This window comes from Elaeis guineensis, chromosome 11, assembly GCF_000442705.2.
Source record: "Elaeis guineensis isolate ETL-2024a chromosome 11, EG11, whole genome shotgun sequence".
Lineage (NCBI taxonomy): Eukaryota > Viridiplantae > Streptophyta > Magnoliopsida > Arecales > Arecaceae > Elaeis > Elaeis guineensis.
In genome coordinates, this window is record NC_026003.2 from 11,002,046 (window position 1) to 11,029,555 (window position 27,510).

At 39.1% G+C, this 27,510-nt stretch overlaps 1 protein-coding gene across 4 annotated transcripts in view; it reads right to left on the minus strand.

The window, feature by feature from the left end:
- Window positions 1–27,510, minus strand: part of LOC105061185 (altered inheritance rate of mitochondria protein 25) — a 47,103-nt gene that overhangs the window by 13,098 nt on the left and 6,495 nt on the right. For 2 of the 4 annotated variants that reach the window (XM_010945157.3, XM_010945158.3), the window contains exons 5-12: window positions 10,235–10,276; window positions 10,075–10,119; window positions 9,143–9,208; window positions 8,988–9,044; window positions 8,813–8,874; window positions 3,963–4,083; window positions 1,051–1,122; window positions 854–960 (exon numbers count right to left, since the gene is read on the minus strand). In XM_010945157.3, the coding sequence (XP_010943459.1) occupies window positions 854–960; window positions 1,051–1,122; window positions 3,963–4,083; window positions 8,813–8,874; window positions 8,988–9,044; window positions 9,143–9,208; window positions 10,075–10,119; window positions 10,235–10,276 (572 nt within the window). Of the gene's footprint in view, window positions 1–853; window positions 961–1,050; window positions 1,123–1,439; window positions 1,676–3,962; window positions 4,084–8,812; window positions 8,875–8,987; window positions 9,045–9,142; window positions 9,209–10,074; window positions 10,120–10,234; window positions 10,277–27,510 lie in introns of those variants that run through there. The other 2 variants (XR_012135367.1, XM_073245682.1) reach the window with 2 other exon arrangements.

Below are 27,510 nucleotides of genomic sequence, written 5' to 3' on the forward strand. Positions count from 1 at the left end.
CCCTTTTTTTTTCCATTTTTCTTCTTCTTTCTTTTTCCCTTCTTTCTTCTTTCCTTCCTTTTTTTTTCTTCATCATTCCTTCCTTTCTTTCATTTTTCTTCTTCTTTCCTTCCACTTTTTTCTTTTCTTCATCTTTCCTTTCTTTCCTTTTTTCCTCTTTCTTTTCTCTCTCCATATAGATGGGTTTCAGAGTCCCAACCTTCCATCCTAGTCCTGGTTTCTCACAGGAATAGGACAAGATGGCTGGGAAGCCCCCTATCCTGGTAGGACGTCAAACCTTGATTATTCCAGCTATTTTATGTGTTTTATACATGTTTAGCAGTGAATCTGCAAGGTGTCAAATCCCCTGTTAGAACAAACTCCCCTGCAACTTCTACTCAGATTTGCTTATTCCCCTTCCACCCTGCATATAAACATCTAAGCAATGATCTCACTAAGCCCTAACCTATCAGTTAATTGCAAATAATGGATCAAAACCAATCTACTTGGTGCTGCCTGTCATCTGTTTACACAATCTTTCTCTCTTACTAAATTTTCCAATACATTCTCTCAGCATCTTTCATATCTCTGCCTGCATGTTAAATAGACTGTTCTATTATAAGATTAAAGTAGAAAATGATGCACACTTATCTCATATTTTTAGTACAGCTAATCCAAACTAAAAGAGCAAGAAGTTTAAGGAAAGATTTTAGGTCAAAGAGAAGTATTTTTAAAGCAAGACTTGAAACATAGTCAGTAATCAATATTCTTTTTTTTTGGGGGGGTGGGGGTGGGGGGGTGCTTAGTAATCAATGTTCCTCCACCACACAAAATTTCAGAAATCAAAAGCAAAGTTCAATTGTAGTAATTTTACCAGCCACCCCGCCTAGAAAAATAGTCGCTGTCCAGAGAAACAGCAAGAGCAACAGCTACAGCTCTTTCAGAGAGAGAGAGTGGACGAGCAACTTTTAATTCTGGTATCTAAAAAAGTCAAAAAGCATACGTTAAAACAAGATATGTCAACCAAATTTTGTCAAAATTATATAACTTGCAATAATCAGTGGCACCTACCACTGAAGCCAGCCCAGAACTTGAATCAGCATTTCCAAATCGAATCACATACTGACCAGCATCGGTGAAGAGCTGCAGAGTACATAAAATAGACTCAGTTTTTCCCCCTTTTTCTTATTTAATTTCTTATTTGGGGACCAATGCATGTTTGCATGGGTTCAATGGGGTTGTGATTCACATTATTTCTCATGTACCTGGAGAATATGGATGGGATTGTTTTGTGGAGAACAATGGTGCAAATTTTAACATGTAAAGCATTGTCATCCAGTTTCATAGCACAGACATGCAATAACAATGAGTGGCAAATGCAAACAACATTAATGAAAATGATGTATTAGTCCTCAAGCTAATACCGACCATAATCAGCATGAAACTAGAGAAGTTCTGACCTACTCAAAAGTCAGTGGCTCTGCAACAGCACTCCCGAAATTTATATGTTCATACTTGGGTCAGGACATCCTAGACTTCAACCTCAAAACATTGTTATAAAAGCCTGTTCAGCAGCTCTTTGCAGAACCAGCATCGCAAATCTTGGCCCAACATTTTGCACATAAGAAAGATTCTAGTGGATTGAAAAGTTCAGCCACTTCATATGGCTCATGCATATGCACAACAACAGGCAGTTCTGAAATCATGTGCATTAGTTATTCTGCATAAGTCCTTGTGAAGATACACTTAAATAGGTGAATAAAACAAAAGTAGAAAATTCTACAATAAATATCTCTAGAAGAGGGAGGTGGCAATTTCTAAGGCAACCATATAAGTTATAATGGGCAAGAACTGCTCTGCAAAAACAAACTCAAACAGCATGATAGGAGTCAAAATGAGAGATAAATTGGACTGGGTGAGTTCAAAAATGGGGAAGATAAGATGATTATCTTGATCCATTGCTTGTCCCTTAAAACATGGTTGTATTACTAAATCTTGTTATTATGATTATTCACCTGGTTGATTTACTTGATATTTTATAGAAAATTCCATCATTCAACAAACCTGAGGCAGAAAAATTCCAAAACTTATTTGCACAAACTAATAACTGGAATTCTTAGGCAGTTATGATGGTTCTTGACATAGTTAAGCCTGCCCATCGAGTGAGTGCTAACCTAATTCCAATGAGAAGATTTTTTCACCAGATAACCTGATTATGATCCAATGTGATAAACTAATTGAAAAATCACAACAGATTCAGATTTCAGTCAGTCAAAACCAATCACAACACAGAAAAAAAGTAATATAATAATTACATACTCTATACTGAAAAAATACAAGGTTTTAAATACCATAGGAACAGGCCATCCCACTTTTTTCCGTGCCACTACCTGTTCCAGTAGTGGACGACACATGAGAAAGCAATGACATCCAACACCAATAGGTTATTTCCTTTTTTCCTTCTTTTTTTCCTCCTTTTCCCTTCTTTATTCTTCCTTCAAACTTTTTTCCTTTTAGTTTATCTTATTTCATTTCATTTGTCTCTAGCAGGACTAGACACCCTTTTCTTTTGCTTAGGATGTGAGGATTTCTCATTCATGTGCATCACATGATGGATTGTGCCATGATATCATTCTTTCTGGGGATAGCATAATATCTTCTGTATATGATATGTTCATGAAACTGCATTTTCTTTATGTTGCTGCATCCATTTCATGCCTGCTACATTTATTTCAATTATATTGCTTCATTATTGTATTTATTCTTCTAGAGTATAGAATGTTTGCTGCATTTATGTCTGCTGGTTTATGTATGTTTGTTGGATTTATATTAATTACGCTGTTAATTATTTATTTTCATTTCGTGAACTATCTTAGAGTCAGTTATATTTAATGTTCATCATGGTGTTTTATGATAAACAAATCATGCTTTTTGGATGCTTTAGCATATGGATAAAAAAAAATAATATTTATTTATTGTTGTATCCTATCGCTATTGGATCATGTTTTTTTAACATTTACTGTATTGGCATATTCTTATCTTGTTATATCCACATCCCTTATCCATGCTTCCAAGATTGGAGCCCATGCATTCTGGAATTGGACCATAAATCTTGCAACCTGCTACTAGCAGACTTATCATAAAGGTTCATAAAATGTGTACCAGGTTTTCCTAAAATGCATAAGCAAAAAGCGTTTGCATGTCCACAGGTCCAGAAAAAATGTTTGTCAAAATGAATTTAAAGGTTGAGCTGTAAAAATTAGTAAAACAAAATGATGAAAATTTATACATTTTAAAAATTGATATTTGTTAGCACAGCTATTTTTAGAAAGAAGAGGATATCATTTAGCCTCCACACAAAATGGGTGGGTTGTGACTTGCAAGTGTTTATTCAATTGCTGCACTAAACTAAGGTTCCGTGCTTAAACTTTGCCGATAAAGAGCAACAATTTCCCTTTTTATGGATCCCATCCTGTAAGAAACTAACCTGTGCTCTCTAGTTATAGGTTTTTTTCCTTAAATAATACTATAATCAATGTTAAACCTTGTGCGTATCAACTACTGCTTTTAGTCTTCTAATAATGGTGTATCATGTCTTCTGAAATGCATTTCTATTAAAATGGGAATAAAACATCCTATCCTTGACACATTATACAAAAAAAAAATAATTTAAAATGGATTTCTCAATGCACGAGGCTCCCTCCACTGCAGGGTCTGTGGACGGTCAAAGATATGCAGCCTTACAACCGCGTGCAAAGAGGCTGTTTCTGTGTTTCTTGTTTCAAATCATATTTATCCTATTAGTATGTAGATACAGAATGCTATATCACATTTACTAACATCCTCCATCTCTCCCTCCACACGCAATCTGGAACAGGGAGATTCCACAAGAACTTTTAGACTTTACAGTTTCAACAAACTAAATAAACTACATAAGTTTTTCTTCATATGACAATGGTATCTCGTAAAAGAAATGAGAGAACCTCCAAACCAAGACCCCTCCAATCACGGTTGATCTGTGCCAACACATTGTCATTTTCATCCTTCAGAGTGAATGTCCAATCCCAAAAGCCCGGGTTTTCGACCACAGCAAACTGCTTATTCCTGTAATTCAGATAATAACATGAATCAAAGTTCTGCAACTTCTGCTCACCATCAACAAATATTTATAGAAACAACTTCGCATTCAGATGCTACACTATGTCTACAATATTTTTTTCCAGACTTGATCATGATACGGAACCAAACAAAGATGCCAGTGTGAATGAAAAGTGAATTTCCTCTAGCATACAAATTAGTTTAGACTACTAGCTTCAGCATAACAATTACTGGAACAGACTGTAGAGCAAATAGAATAAAGAAGACACAAGATGTCACCAAACTACTAGCTATTCCGTCTGCTCTTATTCTGATGAAATGTTCAGTATCTGCAGCTTTATCCATCCATAAGACAAAAGTATGAAACCCATTGTTCAGGCATACCTGCTATCCAGCTAGGGTTCCTATTATGATACAACCAACACATTTCACTTACTCTTTAACAAGGGCCCCGCTCACCTCACAGTTCGAGGAGGGGACTTGAATAATATATATTTGGATCTCAGGAAGTTGTATTTAGTGATGAAAACACATGAAGAAACTCATCACACAAACACATCTTGTGACTTACTGAAATACACTCACATTAGGCTTTAAACGTTTCCACAACAAAGTGATGAATTTTTATCTTTGTTCCATGTTCTACGTGGACTAAAACACCAAATTTAGGTATGCAAGAATATGTTACAGTATTGTTTAGGTCATGCAAATATTGAAACATAATGATGCCGAACTTAATCAAGCTACTTTTAACATATCCACTTCAATGACTCTGCAAGTTAGGAGCTTGAGGTTTTAGTTACTGAGGAAGTTACAGGCATTCAATACACTAACCAAAGCCCAAGCACAATGCTTACAACCTTGTTTCTTTGGTATTAAATTATTTTACATATTACATCTTTAATAGATAGATAAATTCAGGATATTCATGCCTTACACCGTGGAATACACCTCCCCATTATGCGATCCAAATATCTCACCAAAGCCCCTGCTATTTTCGACATTGCTTTATCCACAAGCAAATGCACAATCAGTAACAGACCTGGCATCATTCTCATTAGCATCTTTGGGTACACATGGGTTAAGAAAAACAGGATCCAATCCATACCCAATTTATGCCTCTAGAACAATGGGTCCGAACACCAGTTACAAACTAAGATCTAAACCTGCAATCATGATGCTAATGGGTAATCAAGATTGGATCTGCACAAATTAGACTTAATGCAACACAACTCAACTAAGTTTACAAAAAAACAAAAAAAAAAAAACAAAAAGAAAAAAAAATCTGATCTAGACAGTGAAACTCAGATCCACTATAAACCCCACCAAAAACCAAACCCACAAATCTCATCCAAGGAATTAGTTAAATCTAAGCCCAATATCAGACATGTAGCTGATTTGGGTTAGATGCGGATCAAGGTAGACCAATGCCCAACTCAACGCATGTACACCCTATTCAAATCTAAACCATCTGTTACATTTGAAATAGCCTCCATCATGCAAAATCAATCAAAATATAGAGACCTAAATGACACTAAAACCAAGAGTTCAATTGGCACTACACCTAGAATTTGTGCTGGCGAATATTATAAAAATTGCTACATGCCTTAATGCAAGTGAATCCACTACATTGTTCATTGTAAAATTTATCACTCTAATCCAGTTTGCTTGTTGCAATGGTTGCTTTTTGCTTGAATTTGAATAGTTTTATGGATTCTGCAGGGCCCAAATTTGTTTACTAAGAAGTCACACTTATTTCTAGCGCTAAGGCCATCACCATTTCTTCCAACCAAAAGATGACACTTTTTCAGTTTACAAATTCTTCTAAACTGTGTAATGTCTTTTTGGACATATCTGGGAAACTGAGACCCATGGTGCGCTAGTTATGGGCCTAGAATTTCGGGCATTCCTTAGGCTATTCTTTTTTATGTCCAATCACACTTGTGTGCATCAGTTGTTGCTCCATTCACCATTAATTTTATCCTATATTTGATACGAAGGATGGATTGAAGGATGGATGGATGAAAGATGGATGGATTTTCCATCCCTCTCATATGTTTGATGAAACATGAAAAGATAGATAGAAATGATTCCCTCCTCTATTTGGTATAGAAGAAATGAGAGAAAAGATGGATGATATTTGTATAACATTTTTACTAAACTACCCTTTAATAAAAATATTATTATCAATTTATAATAATTATTTATACTAAAAAATAAATAATACATAAACTTCTAATCTTTGTAATCTATAATTATATAAAAAATTATATAAATACTTAATTTAATACATGATTTTATAAATTAATTATTAATGAATTAATTATATAAATAACTAATTAATTTATAATTTAGATTAAATAGTTAATTACAAAATAGTAAATATAACTAGAGAAATAGAAGATAATCTAATTATTTAATTATAATTATGAAAATTATACATTAAAATTAAAATAATAACTAATAAAATTTAATAGTATATGATGAATAGTATATATAAAAATATATATAAATAATATGAATAAAAAAAGTAAAGAAGTATTATAGTTTTATCAAAAAAAATTAATGAGGGATAATTTTGTCAATGCAAAAATCCATCCTTCCTGTTTCCTCTCAATTTGAAAAAATGCAAATTGGTGGGCCAGAGTAGGTGCGCAATCCCTCCTTTTTCATCCATCCTTCCTATAACGTTTTAACCAAAAGATGGATGGAGATCATCCATCCATCCACCCTCTCATGACCCCAACCAAACATAGGGTTAAAGTCATCAACTTAAACACCCCTAGTTGTTGTTAGTAGACAGCAAACTCAAATCTCTGCCTTAGTTCACAATCCTCCATAGAAATTCACCAGACACGTGTAAATTTAAGTATCCATTTCATGTCCTGGACCCTTCCTAAACTCTTTGGTACTAGCTTATGGGGTTTGTTAGATAATCTTAGCATTTCCATACCATATTGACTTTACATTAACATGTGATTTCAGATATCTCCACAGCCCACATTTTAATGTCATCATTAGAATTTGTGCTTTAATCTTTAATACTGCCATTCATCAATTGGTTCAGTTTGCTCACAACAACATAATCATGATCGGCATCAATTAGCTCAGTCTCGTTCCTGGCCTTAGCATATCCAAAATACCAAGACTGGCTGGTTCCACCAAATGCACACGCACACAACAATCCATGGCTATATGTTGCTTCAGCATGTTGAGATATTTATGACAAGGATCGGCCAGGAGACCCATTAGTTGTCATCTTTGATGATTATTAGCGGCTCGGCTTCCTTTAGCACTGCATGCCTTCAGATCCTTCCGTTATTTATGCATGCATACAATTCATTGCTAGTTTATCTTAGAACAGTTTGCCTATAGATCACCTACATTTGCCAGCATAAGTTGTGTTGATGCTTCTTCATACCAGTTTATATTACAATAAGCTGACTATGCCAGAAAACTTGATGAGGATTCAAGTCTTATTGCATGCCAGTTCGTCCCCACCATGCCATGTTGTGCTGGGAAAACGCTAGCATTAGGCTGCCAACCATGCCATTTTGTCCTGGGCAAGTGCTAGCATCAGGTGAGCATGTTTGCTACGGTGTCTATCCTACATAACACAGGACATGGATGGATGGACCCCTGCCAACCTGCACCAAAACTCTCAAAACCAAGCTAAAAAATCTTCTTTTTTTGAAAAAATAACTTTTTGGTTTGGCATGGCAGCACTTGAATCCTTGAAATTTGTTTTGCTTCAATTTGACTATATCAACTAGTTTAGCCCTATGCTCTCCTGCACAATTACTTTCATCAGGTTGCACTTCTCATAAGTCAAAATCACTTGCACAAATCTCTCACTTGTAACACCATCCTGCAAACATTGGATCAGACTTGTTTCTGGCGTATCAATTTTATCCAATCGTCTTCATCGTTGTTTACACTGTCATCATTAACAAAATTGGTTTGCTGATCCCTCTTTTTGTTTCATCACAGGTATCTTGAAATATTGCATAATTCCCAACTATACATATTTATTTTTTGTTGACTTATCATGTAATTACTTCATCCATATGCCATCAAGAATTTACAGGCCTGCCAATTTGATGTGTCCGCATCCAATTCCCCTCGATCTCCTCTACCATACCATCTTTGCTTTCCGATCTAATCATATCTACTATTTATCCCACCTGATTAGTCCATTGTCTAGTGGTGAACTCAGAGTGTAGAATCCATTATGGGTTTAGAGAGAAGAAAGTGTAAGCTCGACAAAGTTGTTACATTAAAAAAAAATATTGTACTATATAGCACATCATAAACATGTTAAAAATCTGTTATGTATGCATTTTATCTCTTTAAATGAGATCATAAGTGTATTTCAATACACTGACTTTGTAAATACACGCATGATGCATTCCCACTTGCTGCCTTGCTCATTGGGTGAGAGCAACCATATGGATTTGCCTCATGTAGCTAATGAAATATAACGTGGACTCCAATAGTTGCTGCTGAAGTTTCAGCAACAACAAGCCTACCACTCCTCCAATATCTAACAATATTCCTTGGTCACTGTTTTTGAAATTAGTCCATTACCAACAAGTTCTTATAGATAATCACAACCCACTGTGCATTACTCAGATAAACATTTAATATTTGAACTCACAATGGACAAAAAACAAAAATGCATGCAATAATCAATTTTGTTAATAAAAAATAAATAGAAATGCAGGCAACGTATTACCCCAAATACAAATCATAAATTCGCCGCCAAAGATGCCAACGCCTGTTAACTACACCAATTTCCTAAACAAGACAAAATAGTTTAAGAAATCATTTTTAATGAAATTGTAATTATACCTCAATGTCATGCTGCTGATTAAACTAAAGCCACACGCAGATTTAAAAATATTGCATACCTTACCATCTACTTCCGCATAAATTGTGCTGTTTATCAACCAAAAAGGCCTGCGAACCTAAACCTAAAAGTAAATATAGCATGAAGCTGCAAAGCAAGTATCTAAAGCCAAACGATGGTAAACAATTTCTCCAAGCATCAGATACAGGTTTTTACCCTAAATATTTCGTTACCCATGCCATCCAATATGTAAGCAATGAATGGGCGTCTTGAACGAAGTACCTGTAAGATTCAAAAACAGCATTCTCATGCTTCAGCAACAATTGCAAGATGATCATAGGGAACACATTAAAACAGTGTTTAATGAGCACAAGATGCACACATTGCAGAAACTATGCGTTTGTGCAAGTCCCTTTAAGCAGGTGCCAATAATCTCAAGGTACAACACATGACATAGGAAGAAACTCATTAATTAAAAAAAAAATAACAACCCATTTATCTACTGCTTTATGGGTATAAAGATAATATAAATTAACAAAAAGATAATGAAATATCAATATATAGCCAAATAGTATGAGCACATATTGCATCTTTTTTGGCAGAAAATCAATATGAGAAAATATCAAAATGTTCACCAATAATATTGTGTATGCTGCATTTGACTCTTCAGAAACCTCAACCAAGGATATGTTGCCCCGCATCCAAATACGGGGATTATGAAAGGGATGTTTTCAATTAATGATAAAAGAAAAAGGCAGATCATATACATGATACAAGGTCTTGTATGAGTGCATTAAGGGTAAAAGGATTAGTTTATCATCTTTCTTTTTCTTCCCATGATCTCTTATACCAAATATTCATGATGGCATTGTACCAATGTGCATTAATCAAATCCACAAGATATCTACCATAATGGTGGAAGTCAGCTGAGGAAATGAGGCAGGGAAAAGGAAAAGTTAGGAAAAGCAGGGAAACTAGTAAATATTGTAATCACAAGACTTAGGAAACGGTGCAATCCTACAAGGTGATTTGCGTTATCCCAGTAATCAGTAGGATTATTGTGAAATGTTAGTGAAACAGACGAAAGCAACGTTGTTACTTAAGCATCCAATTAGTCAGGAGTAAAAACAAGTCAATGAGTAGCATACCTGCCTAAAGATGATATTACTTTGCTCACGAATAAAACCCACAGGCTGGAAAGAAATAGCAGAAATTAATATTCCAAGCTTCCATTGTTCCAAAATAATTGAAGGACCATTAAAAATACTAAAACTTCATGGAGCCTAACAAAGAAGACCAGTTACACACAGATTGAGGATAGCTAGCATCCACTATGACATATCGGCTCTCCTGTAATAACAACAATGCAGTAATAAGCACAAAAAAGTTAAAGCAAGGCCAGATAATAGTTTAAATTTAATGACCAGAAAAGAATTTGCCAAGCATCATAATAGCAGAAAGCAAATCATATTTGTATTGTAAATTGAATTGCTTACGGAAAATAAATGAATATGGGGAAAACATAGGCTAAAACACGCACATTAACAACAGACTATAGCTTTATCACAAACAATATCACATATAACATACAACCAAAAGTTTATGTAAATTCACATATAATTTGTCTACAGCCAGAAGAAACATGTCATGTTGTCATGTTCACTAATACAGTAATACTTCTTTGGTTTGTAGATATCATATCCCATTTATGCTATTATATGATGATAATGGAGAAGTATTATGTACTGTATTAATTGATACAGACCGAAGAGACTAAAAACTTCTCGTTTAGTTGGTTTTGAGGAGGGGTGGTAGATCCAGTTTTCTTACACTATTGCTTTTAATAGTTTGGACTTTGAAGTTTATAATACACTTAAGACTGTTGATAATCAGAATTGCTTGTATATCTTTCATGTCACAAGAGGCTCTATATATAGAGCAATAAAGATCTAGGTAAAATGAACCTATTAATCTCCTAATAATATATTTCCTAAACAGGATTTGATATATTTCCTGTTTAGGATTATACAGATTTCTCGAATCAATTACAATAGAAAACAAAACAATGACAAATATCTCCTACTCTATATATGAAACTACATAAATTAAAATCCCTGATTTGTAGACACAAATCAAGAGATATAGGGATATTAATCAACACTCCCCCTCAAGCTAGTGCGTATATGTCATACGCATCAAGCTTGTTACATATGTATGTTACCTTCAGACCCCAAAGTGATTTGATGAAAATATCTGCAAGTTGATTGTTAGAATTCACAAATGAAATAGTGATTTCCCAGAGATGATCTTTTCTCAGATGAAATGGCAGTCAATCTCTATATGTTTAGTCCGCTCATGGAAGACTGGATTGAAAGCAATGTGCAAAACTGCTTGATTATCACAAATGAGTTTCATAAAGCCTACCTTGCAAAACTTCAATTCTTGAAGCAGCTATCTCAACCATATAAGTTCACATGTAGTAAGGGCCATAGCTCGATATTCTGCTTCTGCACTTGATCTGGCAACCACATTCTATTTTTTGCTTTTCCATGAGATGAAATTGCCCCCAATAAGAACACAGTACCTAAAAATCGATCTTCTATCACTAGGGGATCCTACCCAATCTGCATCTGTATATGCAACAATATCTTTGTGGCTTCTATTTTCATAAATCAATCCTCTTCCGGAAGAACCCTTAATATATCTCAAGATCCAAACCACTACATCCCAGTGACTGTCACAAGGAGAGTTAAGAAACTGACTTACAACACTAACAACGAAAAGGATATGTTTAGTCTGGTTATGGTGAGATAATTTAATTTTTCCACCAGTCTCCGATGCTTGCCTGGGTCTGAATAGGGCTCCCTCTGATTGGGTAGAAGTTTCACGTTTGGATCCATAGGAGTATCGATTAGTTTACAATCTAGCATCCCAGACTCTTCCAGAATGTCAAGGGCATACTTCCTTTAAGAGATGGCGATGTCTGTTTTTGATTGGGCTACTTCAATCCCAAGAAAGTACCGCAACCAACCCAAATCCTTAGTTTGAAAGTGTTGAAATAAGTACTGCTTTAGGCCTTAAATACCATCATGATCATCACCTGTAATGATAATATCATCCACATAGACCATAAGGTAGATGCATACATTAGTGGATGAATGTTTATAAAATACAGAATGATCTACCTCACTATGGATCATGCCAAATTGTTGTATGACTTTACTAAATCTTCCAAACCATACCCGGAGAGACTGCTTAAGGCCATATAGTGATTTGTGCAATCTGCAAACCAGACTCGTCTCCCCCCTAAGCAATAAACCAAGGTGGTTGCTCCATCTAAACTTCCTCCTCCAAAGCACCATATAGAAAGGCATTTTTGATGTCCAGCTGATATAGAGGCTAATGGTTCATGACAGCCATTGATAAGAAGAAACGGATAGACGCTATCTTAGCAACAAGAGAGAATGTGTCTCTGTAATCAAGACCAAAGATCTGAATATAGTCCTTAGCCACAAGACATGCTTTCAAACGATCCACCTGTCTATCAGGACCCACTTTAATAGTAAAAATCCATCGACAACCAACTGTAGATTTTTCAAGAAGAGAAGGAACAAGAGTCCATGTGTTATTGAATTCCAAAGCTGCCATCTCATCAATCATCGTCTGACACCATCCTGGATGGAAAAGTGCTTCCTAGACAGTTTTAAGAATAAAAACGAAAGACAAAGCCAAAACAAAAGCATAATGGGACGAAGATGAACGATGATAGCTCAAAAAATTATAAATAGGATGAGGATTACAAGTAGAGCATATACCTTTACGGAAAGCCACAGGCCAGTCCGTGGAATACTCAAATAGGCCTGAGGCAGGTAGAGACGCTGGAGCAGAAAATGAATCACCTGAATCTTGAGTGGGAACAGTCTCCAAAATCTCAGGTTGTGGTCCACGCTAATAAGTGATAAGTGGGCATGGTGAGAAATGTATCGGCTAAGCAAGCGGAGCAGGAGGTTCGGAAGAAACAAAGACTGACAGACCAAGATAGGAAATCGATAAAAGCTGAGAGAGGGATTCAGGCTCCACCGGTGAGCTGAAATAACGTATCCTCAAAAAAGGTGACATCTACAAACATATAAAATCGATGTGTGGAAGGAGAATAACACCGATATCCCTTCTGAACCCGAGAGTAACCAAGAAAAATGTATTTAATAGCACAGAGAAACAATTTATCAAGACTTGAAGAAAGATCATGCACAAAACAAGTAGAACCAAAAACACGAAGGGGAACAATGTAAAGAGGATCCTTAGGAAACAAAAGAGAATGAGGTATTTGGTTATTTAAAACAGATGATGGCATTCGATTTATCAAGTAACTAGCGATGAGGACAACATCACCCCAAAACTTTAAGGATGCATTAGCATGCAACAAAAGAGTACGAGCTGTCTCAATAATATGATGATATTTTCTTTCTGCTATGCTATTTTGTTGTGGAGTATATGAACAGATAGACTGATGAATCATGTCATGAGATGCCATAAAAGAATTGAAGGAAGCAAAAAAATATTCTTTTGCATTATCACTACGCAAAATGCGAATAAGATGCCCAAACTGAGTTTGAATTTTATTGTAAAAGTTTTGAAAAATAGTAAACAATTCTGAACGATCTTTCATTAAGAATATCCTAGTACACCTTGAAAAATCATCAATAAAAATAACAAAGTACCTATATCCTAAAATAGAACTGACAGGACTAGGATCCCAAACATTAGAATGAACGATGTCAAAAGGAGACTCTGCTCGATTATTTACCTTGCTTGGAAAAAATGTCTGAACATGTTTTTCAAGCTAACACGACTCACATTCTAAAGACTGCAAATAAAAAAGATGAGGGATCATCTTTCTTAGCTTATTTAGACTCGAATGACCCAAACGATGGGGAAGGAGACTAGGAGAGTCTGTGACAGCACACATGGTAGAGGATGGAGGCTTGAGATAATAAAGTCCTTGTGATTCATATCCTACGCCAATCGTCTGTCCTGTACTTCGATTCTGTATAAGAAAAAAATCAGCAGTAAAGATTATAGAGCAGTCAAGAGTGCGAGTAAGTTGACTGATAGAAATTAAATTAAAGAGACAACTTGGTATAAAAAGAATATAATTTAAAGATAAAGAAATGAGAGCTGTAGCTTGACCAATGCTAGTGGCTTTAGCTTTAGAGCCATTGGTGAGGGTGATGTAATGTGGTGTTTTAAAAAATGATAATTTTGAAGAAAAAAAAAGGATTACCAGCTATATGATCAGAAGCACCAGAATCCAAAATTCAGGATCCACCAGACAAAGAATAAGAGAGGCAAATCATAAAATTACCAATATGGACAACAATCACTGAAGATGAAGCTTGTTGGGCTGCTTTAAACTGAAGATACTCCTTGTATTCGCTGTTTGACAAAACATTCTGGTTGTCACTCTTAATATCTGGTGCTTGAGATTGTATCACATTAGCTGATTTTTCGGAAAAACCATGAAAAGAATAGCACCGATCTCGAGTATGGCCCAAGTGATTACAAAAGGAACATTGAGGGCGATTACCAAATTCACGACCCCCTCTACCACCACCATGACCACGGCCTCGGCCTCCACGATCAGCCATATTAGAGACAAAAAAAACAAGGCCCTTCTTCAAATCTGATGCGGAAAATGATTTTACTAAACAGATCTGACAACGAGATGATGACCAAAAACAGAGGCAGAATGGCGAAAACTAAAACAAGGGCAGGAACGTAAGGAGAAGACAGAGACAGTGTTATCGGGGCTTGCCAGAAAGATACACGACAAGAAGATCCAACTGACTAGAAGCTTTTCAATAGAGGACAGTGGATCCATCGAATTTTGACAAAGACTCTGATACCAACTTAAGACTGTTGATAATCAGAATTGCCTGTATATCTTCATGTTACAAGAAGCTCTATATATAGAGCAATAAAGATCTAGGTACAATGAACCTATTGATCTTCTAATGATATATTTCCTAAACAGGATTTGATATATTTCCTATTTAGGATTATACAGATTTCTCGAATTAATTACAATAGGAAACAAAACAATGACAAATATCTCCTACTCTAGATATGGAAATACATAAATTAAAATCTCTGATTTGTAGACACAAATCAAGGGATATAGGGATATCAATCAACAAATACCAAGTATCAAAAGAATTTCCAATGACTATCAAAAAATACAATGCCAACCATGAGTTATTTGCAACACATAATATGCCCATAATAGTCAAATATTCAAATACGTAAATAATCATATTACATATGAAATCCTTAAATTGAGTTTTTCCATATCCTAATTACATTCTTCTCCAATCTCTCGGCCAATTAAAAATCACTTTCAAACATCATGTATCTCCCTCTTTCTTGCCATTTGTTAAAAAAAAAAGGTTTTCAAAAAATGTTCTCCCCTCACAAACGTCCACAAAAGTGCTGTGAAAAATAGTTCTTTAGGAACTGTCAGAAGAAAAGTATTTTCACCCAAATTAACACTTGAATCCCAAGTGTGTCGCATAGGGTTCACTAAATTGGTTCGAAGAGCCCCGTTAGGGGCACACTCACCTGTATCAATCAATTACCATGTCACTTCGAGCGGTCAACTCGATACAAGCCTCGAGCAGGCCTGAATCAACCCGAACCATATGTCAGTATGATGCATACTGGTACTATACCATACTGGTTACCAACTAGTATAGCACACTGTACCAATTCAACAATCCTTGTCGTCATACCAAAAAGCAAGTTTACACTTACTCTAGAGACAATCTTTGAGAAACATACAAGCACTCAAATTTTTATTTCTATGGATTGCACCTCTCCACGCTTAAGATCACCATTAGAGCAATTTATTGAATCCAAGCAGGAAGCAGAGCCTAGAAAACTTCAGGACTAACATGTACTAGTCATCTTGTTCTCGGCACTTGAGTCCAAGGTGAAGAGGATTGGGGAACCAATTCTCAGCTCATTGAGCTTTTAATGGGTGCAGCTCTCATCTCAGCTCCTAATGCAATTCGTCTTATAGTTTTGGTGTCTTAAGAGTTTTTTCTTCTTGATTGATGCACATTGTTCATTGTAGTCTGCATTACTTGAGCATGATGAATCAATACAATTGCTGCAAACTCATCTCCATTCTAGTCATAGACCATGTTTTCTGGTACATAGGAATAATAAGATATTCAAATGGAAATGGAAAATATGAAATTACAATCAACATTCATATTCCATTGTTTGGACACAAAATGAAGGAATGCAAAAGAAATGAAAGGTAATTAGATTTTAATGTTTGATTTAGCAAGTTAAATTCGAGAATGGAATGAATCATACATTAGTTTTTTAAGAGAACCCCATAACTAATGAATAGAACCAAATTTCAATGTTTTTAAATTCAAAGCTTAATCAATTATACCATAAATGCTAACAACTGAAAGCAAAAATATAATGCAATCTCATTTTGTAGAATAAACAGTGATAACTATTTCATACCAAAAATATCATTCATCCACTCTTATGGGAATGGAAATGACCATTCTTCCCATCTAAGAGGGATTAACAGCTCCCTTATTAAGCAAATGATAGTTCCCAAGGAAACATTGTTTCATCACTTGTTGCACCAAGCATCCAAATGGGTCCAAAGCTACAATCCCCATTCCATTACTACCCCAACTCACCACAGCCTGTGTCCGATGATAACTTCAATTTATTCTCAAAAGCATCATGTGCAAATAAAATATCTAAATTTCATTCTTTCTTGGAAAGCCTCCAAAATCCATCCAAAACCCCCTTTTAAATGAATTAACAAAATCTGCAAGTAAAGATGTCTGAATTTTGTTTTTTTTTTGGAAAGTCTCAGAACCAATAAACAAAATCCTCGTTGGAGCTTCCCAGCAGAAACTCAGATAAGTGCTAGAAAAGGCCAAGGAGGTGAAAGGAAAACAAACAACAGATTGGATGTGGAGTTCAGCTTGGATTGGACCATTTGATGATGTTGTTGGTGCTCCACTACTTTCTTTACTTTTAGTGGTGACTCCACAGGATGGTATAAGGGGCTTGCTTCCAAACATTTTGTCATTGGGCAATATCTATGCCTTGCTAGCTCTAATGTTGCTAGCCAGCAAGCCAAGAAAAAACCTCATCAATTAGCAACCTTTTTGTGTTAGTGTGCATGTGACCTACAAATGAAAAAGCATCTCGTTCCAACATTATAAGCCAAGAGATGCTAGGGCACCAATAAGAAAAGCATAGTAATCGTTCATCCAAATAATAAAATTTTAAAAACAATATCAAAATTATGCGATTTACTACACCAAAATCATTCACTAAAACCTCCTACCCCTAACGTATAGCTAAATCATCACCACAAAATCATATTGTAATATGTAGCAACCCAAGACCTTACTTGGAAAGCATGAGTTAGGACATTATTGTTTGGGTCAGCCCTATGGAAGTACCCAAGAGCTCTCCAACCCATAGTCAATAAGGGATTAAACATACTCAAGTGAGTCCTCACATACTCCCCCCATTTAAGATTTGGCATCCTTTCAAAGGGAAATAAATACCAAGTCATGGTTTGAGTTGGCTCTGATACTATTTGTAACAGCTTGGCTCACAAACCATGTGGCTAGGTACATTGCAACACATGCCCTTTTGGAGCTAACCACAAGCCAGTCATAGTGTTTTTGGTTGGACCCTTCCCTTGAAGAGGATGTTAGGGCTTAAGCAGTGGATGGGTGAGAGAGTCCACATGGGCATGTGTTTAGTCCCACATTAAGCATGCATTGGAGAGGTCTTAGGTACTTAGGCAAGGCCAAGGTCCCATTAATAAAATGGAATATAAGAAGTATTGCTTCTTTCATTGATGCCTTTCTCCACTAGGAGGGATTCCTTTGTAATTGACTAGCCTTTTTTGGGTGAGTTCCTGGGTTACCATACATGGTATCAAAGCTAATGCAACTCATGGCCTGTGTGGCCAAAAGACACTATAGAACAGATCCATTTGAGAATGACCATAAGCTGGTCATGGTGTTAGTGACTGGACCACTCATGTGGTAGGGACACAAGGCTTAAACAAGGAGAGTGTGCAAGGATTTGTGCAAGCTTGTGTTTAAGCCACAATGGTTGTGCGTTCCTAAAGTTTTGGGCACTTAAGGACCAAGGAACCCAATTAGCAACTTTCTGACTACCACTTGTTGGTTGTGATCCTGGGTTGTTGCCCTAGTAATGTCATAGATCAGTTCATTGCATGGATCATGTGTAGGATATCAGATTATCGAGTGCCAACACATTTATGCCAGCATCTGAGCCATCAAATGTGCAGAATACAGTAAAATGTTTCTATTTCCATATTGAAAACATTATCCAATAAAGGGGGAAATGGCTATTTATGTAACGAAATACGTAGTACTCAACTGAATCAAGTTTCTCAGAATACATAATATAAATCTTTTGGGTCAACAAGTGTGATCTCATTACAAGTTAATCTTTTAATCATATATTTTATTTATCTATCTTCAATTTTTGAAAATAAAAAATGCTTATTTTTATTATTTACAATATATTAGTTAATTTATTTTATGATAGCTAATTTGTATGGTATGTAAGTTAACTCATCCAAGTAAATGAATAACAGCCAGAGTAGAGATTCCTAGAGTTCCAAGAAATGGTTCATGATGCAAGCATACAACTCATTGTACACATCTTGCTATATGTGTACAAAGTGAAAAGGAGATCTGATAGCCATCATGACATTTTAGTAGTCATGATTGAAAACTATGGCTGCAAAAAAAGTAAACAAAAGATGTAACTTGTTAGCCAATACATTAAGAAGTTCTGCACATCCCAACTTAGGGCATGATTGGTGTTGCTTTTGCTTCATAAAAAAAGAACAAGAAGCTAGAAGGTAGAAGCTAGGTTTGCTAGTTTCTCCTGCAAGCAATTTTTTTACTTTTTCTTATTGTAAAAGCACTTTTCAAATAATGTCATCAAAAACATTTTTTTTAAGGAAATGCTGTGTTGGGTGGATGTCTGGCCTGGACACCACCTCCCAAGACCTTTTCAGTACCATGCGATGCAGCAGGAAGAAAGAAGAAACAAAACAAAAAGAAAAACAATCAAAATACGTGGATCAGCCACAAAAAGGCTCACCTCCACGGGGCATGCAAACTTCACTATGAAAAAGAAAATTTTACAAGAAGAGACCTCACCCTCAACCCTTGTACACCCAATTCTCTCTCACTAGAAGTTCCCCTCACAAAAGCTCTCTCTCTCTTGGAAGACCCCCTGAACCCCTGAAGTGCCTGGCGACTGCTGTCCAAGAGCCTCCTGCTCCTCTCTCAGCGCTTTCGCCTCTTTCTCTTCAATCGGGTTCGTATAGCTCTGTACGGCGAGAAAACCCGAACCACCACTTTACTGTTCGTCCACAGGCCCTTTTAAAGGGTTAAAACCTAATTAAATTAGGTTTAAGAGTCCTTAATCAACCCAAATCAGGTTCTAAACCATCGGATCAAAAAACAGATCAACCCACGCCCTCCGATCGCGATCGGTCCACGGAATAGTGCCGTGGACCGCGCGAAACGCATGGAAAACGCCCGCACGGTCCACAGGCCCCGCCGTGGACCGCCCGATCCACGGTGGACCGGGGCAAAGGACCAGCAGGCCGCTGGGCCGGCCCGCTCCCACGCGCGGGCCTACGCGCGCCTGGGCCGCGCGCCCGCCTAGGCCGCCCGCCCACGTGGGTCGCGCGTCCCGCGCGGGCCTGGGTCGCGCGTCCCGCGCGCCGCCAACTGCGGCCGTGCCGCTGCCGCCCGCCGTCGGTCGCCGGTGGTCCTTCGCCGCCTCGAATCTCGTGCCAACTTCAAAAGCTCGTATCTCCATCCGAGCTCCGTTTCAGGTGATCTTGGTCTCGTTGGACTCTGTTTTTCGCCACAAACCTCGCTGTGGGCTCAATGTGGGCTGAATCTCGAGGCGTCAAATCCTAACAATCTCCACTTCGACTCGATATTCGGCCTCCTCCAAACTCCGAGAGCTTCTGGATCTCCTCGCCCCCATGCCCTGGGGCAATCGCCTGCTGATCATGGATGGACAAACATGGAAGTCAAGCCAGGCTGCTCGATCCCATCTCCGTCGTATGCTGTGCTCCTCTTGACCTGAGACCTGCTCGGGGCATCATTCTGCGGCAATAGGAATCTCACCTTGCGACGTCGCCTCTCGTCCTCCCGAGTCTCCTGTCTCGTGCCCGATCCGCCTCCTGGAGCTCCACCTCGCTCTGGGCTCCGCCTGGCTCCCGAAGCTCCACCTCGCACTGGGCTCCCTGCCAGGTAATAATGTCCTCTGCTCCCCTTCTTTCCCTCCAGCACAATCCTATTGCCGCGTAGCACCCTCAGAATTCCTCCACCAGCTACCGTCCTGTAGCCTCTCGAATCCAGTCTGCTAAGTGAGATAAGATTCCGTCTGAAATCGGATATGTATCGGACCTCCCCCAATCTCCTCACTGCACCGTCATGTGTCCTCCAGCTGACCGTCCCAATGCCTCTGATCGCACAGCTCGATCCATCCGGCAGATATACAGTACCCTCACTGTTCTCCAAGAAGTCAAACTGCTCTTCTCTGCAACACACATGATAGGGGCATACAGAATCTAATATCCACTACTGGGAAGAAGTAGATATCTTGTCAGATATCTCCAGGACATCTCCATCTAAATCGCTGCCGACCGTCGCTACAGCAGCCACCGTCTGATTTTTAAGTTGAGGACAATCTCTAGCTAGATGTCCCAACTCCTCACACCGGTAACACCTGATTTTGCTCAAGTCCCTCCTGGACTTGGACCGCCCTCGTTGCGATCTCCTGTCGCTCCGTCTACCGCCTTCTGCTCCTCCAGAAGCCACCAAAGCTGAGCTACCGCCACCTGAGCTCGAAGCTGGGTTCTCCCTCCTGAGAACCTCGTTCTGGAGTATCGCCGCGGTGACCTCGTCCATCTTGATAATGCTCTTCCCCACTAGAAGAGCAGTCACCAAGGACTCATACGAAGAGGGAAGCAACGCCAGCAAAACCAGTGCCCTGGTCTTCTCCTCAACGTTCTCGCCAACGCTGAGAAGGTCGGTGAGGATCTTCTGAAAGTGGCTGAGATGCTCCTGCATGCTCTGTCCCTCAGTCATCCGCAGTTGGTAGAACTACCTCCAGAGAAAAAGAGTGTTGGTGAGAGACTTCGCCATGTACAACTCCTCGAGCTTCGACCACAGCACCGTTGGAAAAGTCTCGCTCAACACATGGATCACCACCTCATCCGCCAGGTACATGCGGATGGTACTCACCGCCTGCATCTGTAGCCGTTTTCAATCCCGCACCTCCATGGTGGTCGGTTTCTCATCGCACAAGAGAGCATCGATCAATCCCTGTTGGATGAGCACGTCCTTCACCCTTGCCTGCCACAAGGAGAAATTGCTCTTACCATCGAACTTGTTAATCTCCATCTTGATTGTTCCTATCTTCTCCATCTTCAGTCTTGCTCACCACCACTGCAATCTGCGTCCTTGTACCGTCACGCTCTGATACCACTTGTTGGGTGGATGTCTGGCCTGGACACCACCTCCCAAGACCTTTTCAGTACCACGTGATGCAGCAGAAAGAAAGAAAAAACAAAACAAAAAGAAAAACAATCAAAATACGTGGATCAACCACAAAAGGGCTCGCCTCCACGGGGCATGCAAACTTCACTATGAAAAAGAAAATTTTACAAGAAGAGACCTTACCCTCAACCCTTGTACACCCAATTCTCTCTCACTAGAAGTTCCCCTCACAAAAGCTCTCTCTCTTAGAAGACCCCCTGAACCCCTGAAGTGCCTGGCGACCGCTGTCCAGAAGCCTCCTGCTCCTTCTCTCTCAGCGCTTTCGCCTCTTTCTCTTCAATCGGGTTCGTACGGCTCTGTACGGCGAGAAAATCCGAACCACCACTTTACTGTTCGTCCACAGGCCCTTTTAAAGGGTTAAAAATCTAATTAGATTAGGTTTAAGAGTCCTTAATCAATCCAAATCAGGTTCTAAACTGTCGGATCAAAAAACAGATCAACCAACACCCTCCGATCGCGATCGATCCACGGAATAGTGCCGTGGACCGCACGAAATGCGTGGGAAATGCCCGCGCGGTCCACAGGCCCAGTCGTGGACCGCCCGATCCACGATGGACTGGGGCAAAGGACCAGCAGGCCGCTGGGCCTGGGCCGGCCCGCTCCCGCGCTCGGGCCTGCGCGTGCCTGGGCCGTGCGCCCGGCTGGGCCGCGCGCCCGCCTGGGCCGCCAGCCTGCCTGGGTCGCGTGTCCCGCGTGGGCTTGGGTCGCGCACCGCCGCCTGCGACCGCGCCGCTGCCGCCCGCCGCCGGTCGTCGGTCGTCGGTGGTCCTCCGCCGCCTCGAATCTCGTGCCGACTTCAAAAGCTCGTATCTCCTCCATCCGAGCTCCGTTTCAGGTGATCTTGGTCTCGTTGGACTCCGTTTTTCATCGCGAACCTCGCAGTGGGCTTAATGTGGGCTGAATCTCGAGGCATCAAATCCTAACATGCTGTTTGCTTTAGAAGTCATAAAAGCACTTCTTTTTAGAGCAAACATGCTCCCAGGATTTATGTAGAAAGGGTGTGTACTAATAAATAGTTATGATTTCAATAATATGAAATGCCCAAAGCAGTGCACCTATCAAATTAATGGTGAGAACATTTATTAATTTTTTTGCCTCACTAAATGCACCTATGTCTTGCTTTAAAATATTGTAGACTTCTTTTTAAAGGTAATTCTGATATACATATTAGTAAAACCATCATCATATAGAACCAACAAGAGAAGTGGTACCTTCCGTCACAAGAGTTGTCTTACAAACAGTTATTCACAAAATATGGAGAGATGTGCTCTTTCTAGGTATAGGCTCCATCGAGGAAGGCATAAGCGTCCCGAACAACCTGGCTCAGGGCATATCGAGCCGTATCGGTGGCTGATTAGGATGGTTCCGGCAATGAAATTGAGAAACCAACAAGAGAGGGGAAGAGGGAGAAGGTAAGAGAGAAAAGATAGAGAGGGAGAAAGAGGGAGGAAAGAGGGCGGTGGTGATTGGCAGCCACATGAACATCGCCGAGTGAGGGGGAGAGAGGGCTTTCGAAGCACCCTCTCGTCCGTGCATCGGAATAGGGGCAGAGCCCCAATTTCAAACGGGAACAAGGGCTTCGGTCCCTTGTTATATTTTTTGATTTCAAAAAAACAAAGGGGCTGCTGACTTCACTTAAAAAAAAAATCAAAAAATATATAAACAAGGGCATGATCCTCTGTTTCCTTTCAAAACAAGGGCTCTACTCCTATTCCAATGCACGGAGGAGAGAGGGCTTTCAAAGCGAGGGCTTTGAAACCCTCTCTCCCCCCTCCCTTCGCCCTATTCTGACAACCACCGCACTCTCCCTCTCTCTCTCACACACACTCACTCTCTTTTCCTCTTTCCTTCTCCCTCCCTCCCTCCCTCACTGGTACGCTCTCTTGCTCCATCCCTCCATCCATCCCTCTCCCTCTCTCTCTCTCCCCCCCCTCTCTCCCCTTCCTCTCCCCCTCCCATGCTGTTTTCCCTGCCAGTTCACATTGGAATAGCACGACATAGGGGCATACCATACCATACCACCAACTTATCGACATGGGTGCCGATTCTAGGACTGCAGACCTTGGGCTCCATATATGGAGTTCTTGTAATATAACAAAAGAACTTAGAGCATGACTCACAGAAAACTAAACTAAAAACATGTTCCTAATAGTCTGTTATTAGCTATTATTTATTCCCTCGAGAACAGCAACCTTTGAGCATGAACACCAAGTTTACCAATGATAAATATATCAAAAGTATGTAGTATCTTAACCACTGAAATATGGAAAGGTCAAGCTTTAGTCTTTTGTTCCCATAACACGAGGGAGAGAACCGGTTGGGTTGGTTAGTCTCTTGTGGATACAAGAGACCTGGGTTAAATCTACGCATACCTTGATCATCAGCCAGCTTTCCACCCATCCTAGTTCTTAAAAAGAAAAAGGAAGAGAAAGAAGTCTCTTATTTCCAAAGATCAAAGGCCTTCAGCCAATGCATTTTGAAATTTATTGAGTACAATAAATAATAGCTATCAGGTCCTAACAAACTAAAATTAGAATAAAGGGTGGGTTATTGAAAATAAACATTCTTAACAAATGAATGGTACGTGCTTGAGTCACTAATATTCAAAATTTATTGATTTATGATTACAAAACCACCTGTAAAGACATGCATGTGAAAAAAAAAATAGGTATAATTGATGGCTGTTATTTGACAATTATTCCATTTTAACGGCCATTACAGATGATGAACAACCATTATCCTATGGCATATGCACCATTACCATCATGGTATTCCATACTGGCCCGAACCGACCAATACATCCTGTACCATACTGTACCGGCGGGGAACCAGTCCAGTTCAGACCGAATTTTCGAAAAATGGCCTGAACCGGATCGAACCAGTCGATTCGGTACAGTATCGGTCCGAATCAATCGGTTCGGTACGGTATCGGCCTGAACCACCCAATACCAAGCGGTTTAGCCTAGTTCGATATAGTTTGGATCCGGTTCGGCCCAATTTTCTTTTTCTTTTTTTATGCTGTTGGGTGAAATTTTTTTTATTTTTTTATATCTGCTATGATACCGTACCGTACCATACCGGTCGGCAACCGGCATGGGTTCCGATACCAAGTCCGCGAACCATGATTGCCATAATAAAATATTTTTTTATTGCAAGTCGAATTGATGTACCTATTTTTGATCCAATAAAGTTAGTATTGCCTCAAAAATATTTTTTATTAATTAAATAGTGATTTGCACAATAATACTGTATTATTCCATGTTGCCCAATATAATCCTTTATGATGGCCATTACAATGATCATTATTTTAATATTAAATGAAATCCAAATCGCACAGCAGGATGAGGCTCAAAATGCCCATATAACAGTTATAATATGTAACAGTTTTAGTCAGTCCGTTATAAGGGAATCAAGCCATTTTTAGAACCTTGATTTTTGCAGATCTATGTGGTTTCGCATGTCAGCACATGACAGCAGTCGAATACTTGCAGTGTTGATATGATTAAATTCACTTTTATGCAATGTAAACCATGATTATGAACAAGGAACCAACGGGATTCATTCCATTAACAAACAATTCAGCATCTATGGTTGAAAGTGCCTTCACTATTGTAGAAATAGTACTGACAAGTGTGCTGGCCAGTGACCGGTACGGGATGGTACTAGTCTATATCATACCGAACCACACTGTATCGAAACCACTAGGAGGAGAGGGAGAAAACAGGTAAGGAAGAAGGAGAGGGGTGAAAGGAAGGAGGGAACAGGAGAGGAAGAGGCAGAGAGAGAGAGAGAGGGGGGGGACTCATCGATACTGATAGGCTTCAATAGGTTTGGATGGCCTTCAACAGCTTCATGACAAGGGAGAAAGGCCGGATTTGGAGGTGGAGGAGAGACAGAGAAGCCGAAGCTGATTTTCAGCCGATTCTGAGCCCTCGTCTTCTAATTTCCCTTCGAGGGCCAAAGAGAAGCCATGTTTTCCTCCTTTCCCGCAATCCTGCATCATCGTGTCGGATTTGTGGAGATTTGTGGATGTCACAAAGCAAGCCCTTGAACCACGGTGGTAACCAACTACTCTAATCTGGTACACCCCGAACCGGCCAATTTGGCATGATTCTGTGAATCTTACATTCACTTCTTTTTAGCTATTTTGTTTAACCCTTACAGAGTTCTTGTTGGCTAAGGCCCAATAGGGACCATGGTTCTCAAGCAAGGTTCCAATTAGTTCCTACCTGGCATGTTAGGTGTCAATAAGAAGCACATGGCACAATTGTTTCTTGTGCTTGCTCGACTAACTTTAGTATTGTGACCGCACCCTTCATGGTTAATGTTATAATGGCCAACTATTTGATGTTGGACCTTTCTTGGATGCTACCAAAATAATGGCTTCTAGGTTCTTTTGTCTATCTAAGCCTAAGAATTGTCTATTTTGCATATATGGCATGCAAATGTCTCGTTCAACAATCTGAACTAGGAAAGTGGGCAGAAAGTGATGCAATAAATAAATGGAATTGTGTAACACATGGTATTACATGAAGATCAAATCCACAACAAACTACACAGAGTGTCACAGGAGAAAATCAGAAAATTAATAACACCAAGGATCAAAATTTAATCACCAGAAAAAGCATTTTACAGTCCAAGCTTAAGACTTGGACTTTAAGAAGATATTAGAATATTTAGATCAAGGTTTTAAATCCCGTGGGATGGGGCTGTCCCGATTTTTTCATGAAACGGAACACACCACCATCCCATCCCATCCCGATACTTGGGATAGAGGATATCCCAAGACGTCCCGATCGAGACATTAGAATGCTAGCGGGACAGCCCTATCCCAACACATGGGATGGTACCCCATCCCGGTGTCTCATGGGATGTCCCACTGGGACCTGAATCCTTAGTTTAGATACCTTTCTATGGAAGCTGCAGTGTTCACAGCACCACTCATTAAAGAGTACCACGAACAGTGAAAGGATTTAGTCTCCTTGTTAAGAGCCATGTTAACTCTTTATGGGCAAAATGTGTTAGCCAATTGTTGGAGAATAACCTGGATTTAGTTGCCGATTGTAGACTGCCTTTGATTGTTGAATAAGTTAACCTGGAGTAAATGGCTAACTCCACCCTGTCGAGTGGAATAGCTTAACTCAGTTAAGGTCGAAAAAGTAGCTTCACCAACTTCCTAAAATGTCCACCTTGCCATCAGAATAAATGGTCGCTTTTCTAGAGCTTGGGGGGTAAAAGTGGAATAAATGGATTAAAGGACCTTTAGTTCACTTAACCTTCCTCTATCCCTGAACCAGATGCAGCTGTAGACTCTTGGAAGGACCTATCTAAGGATGTCTTAGGGGCCACATTCAGGAGCTATCTTATAGATCTTTGACCAGAAATCTGCTGTGACTGATTATTTTGGTGAAAAACTACAAGATTGAATTAACCAACTTCACCTATCTTATCCCTTCTTCTCATGCGTCCCTTTTCTATGTAATTTCTATATTATTCTCTTATACCATCTCTATTTTCTGCTAATGTATCTCTGTCTTATGATCTTATCTCTTCTAAACTTCTGTTTTCCTCATTTACTGAGATTTGAGTTGACAAAATGATCACTGTGTTTCAAATGACAGCTGCCAGCTTGCCAGTAACAAAAATCAATTTCTAACTAGTGTATGAGCTCAAAATAGAACCACAAACAAACCGAACAAAAGGAACCTCACTAGATTGTTTCTTTTAGAAGTTAACTTTGGCTTTCAAAACAAAATTAGCCACAAAGAAAGACATGAATATAGGTTCAATGAGTCACCAGTTGCAATAAATAGGTATAGTAAAAGACAATACAGAAGGCATAAAACAACCCAAATGGTGCAGATACAATTCATTGAGAATAGACAGAAAGACAGACAAACAGAT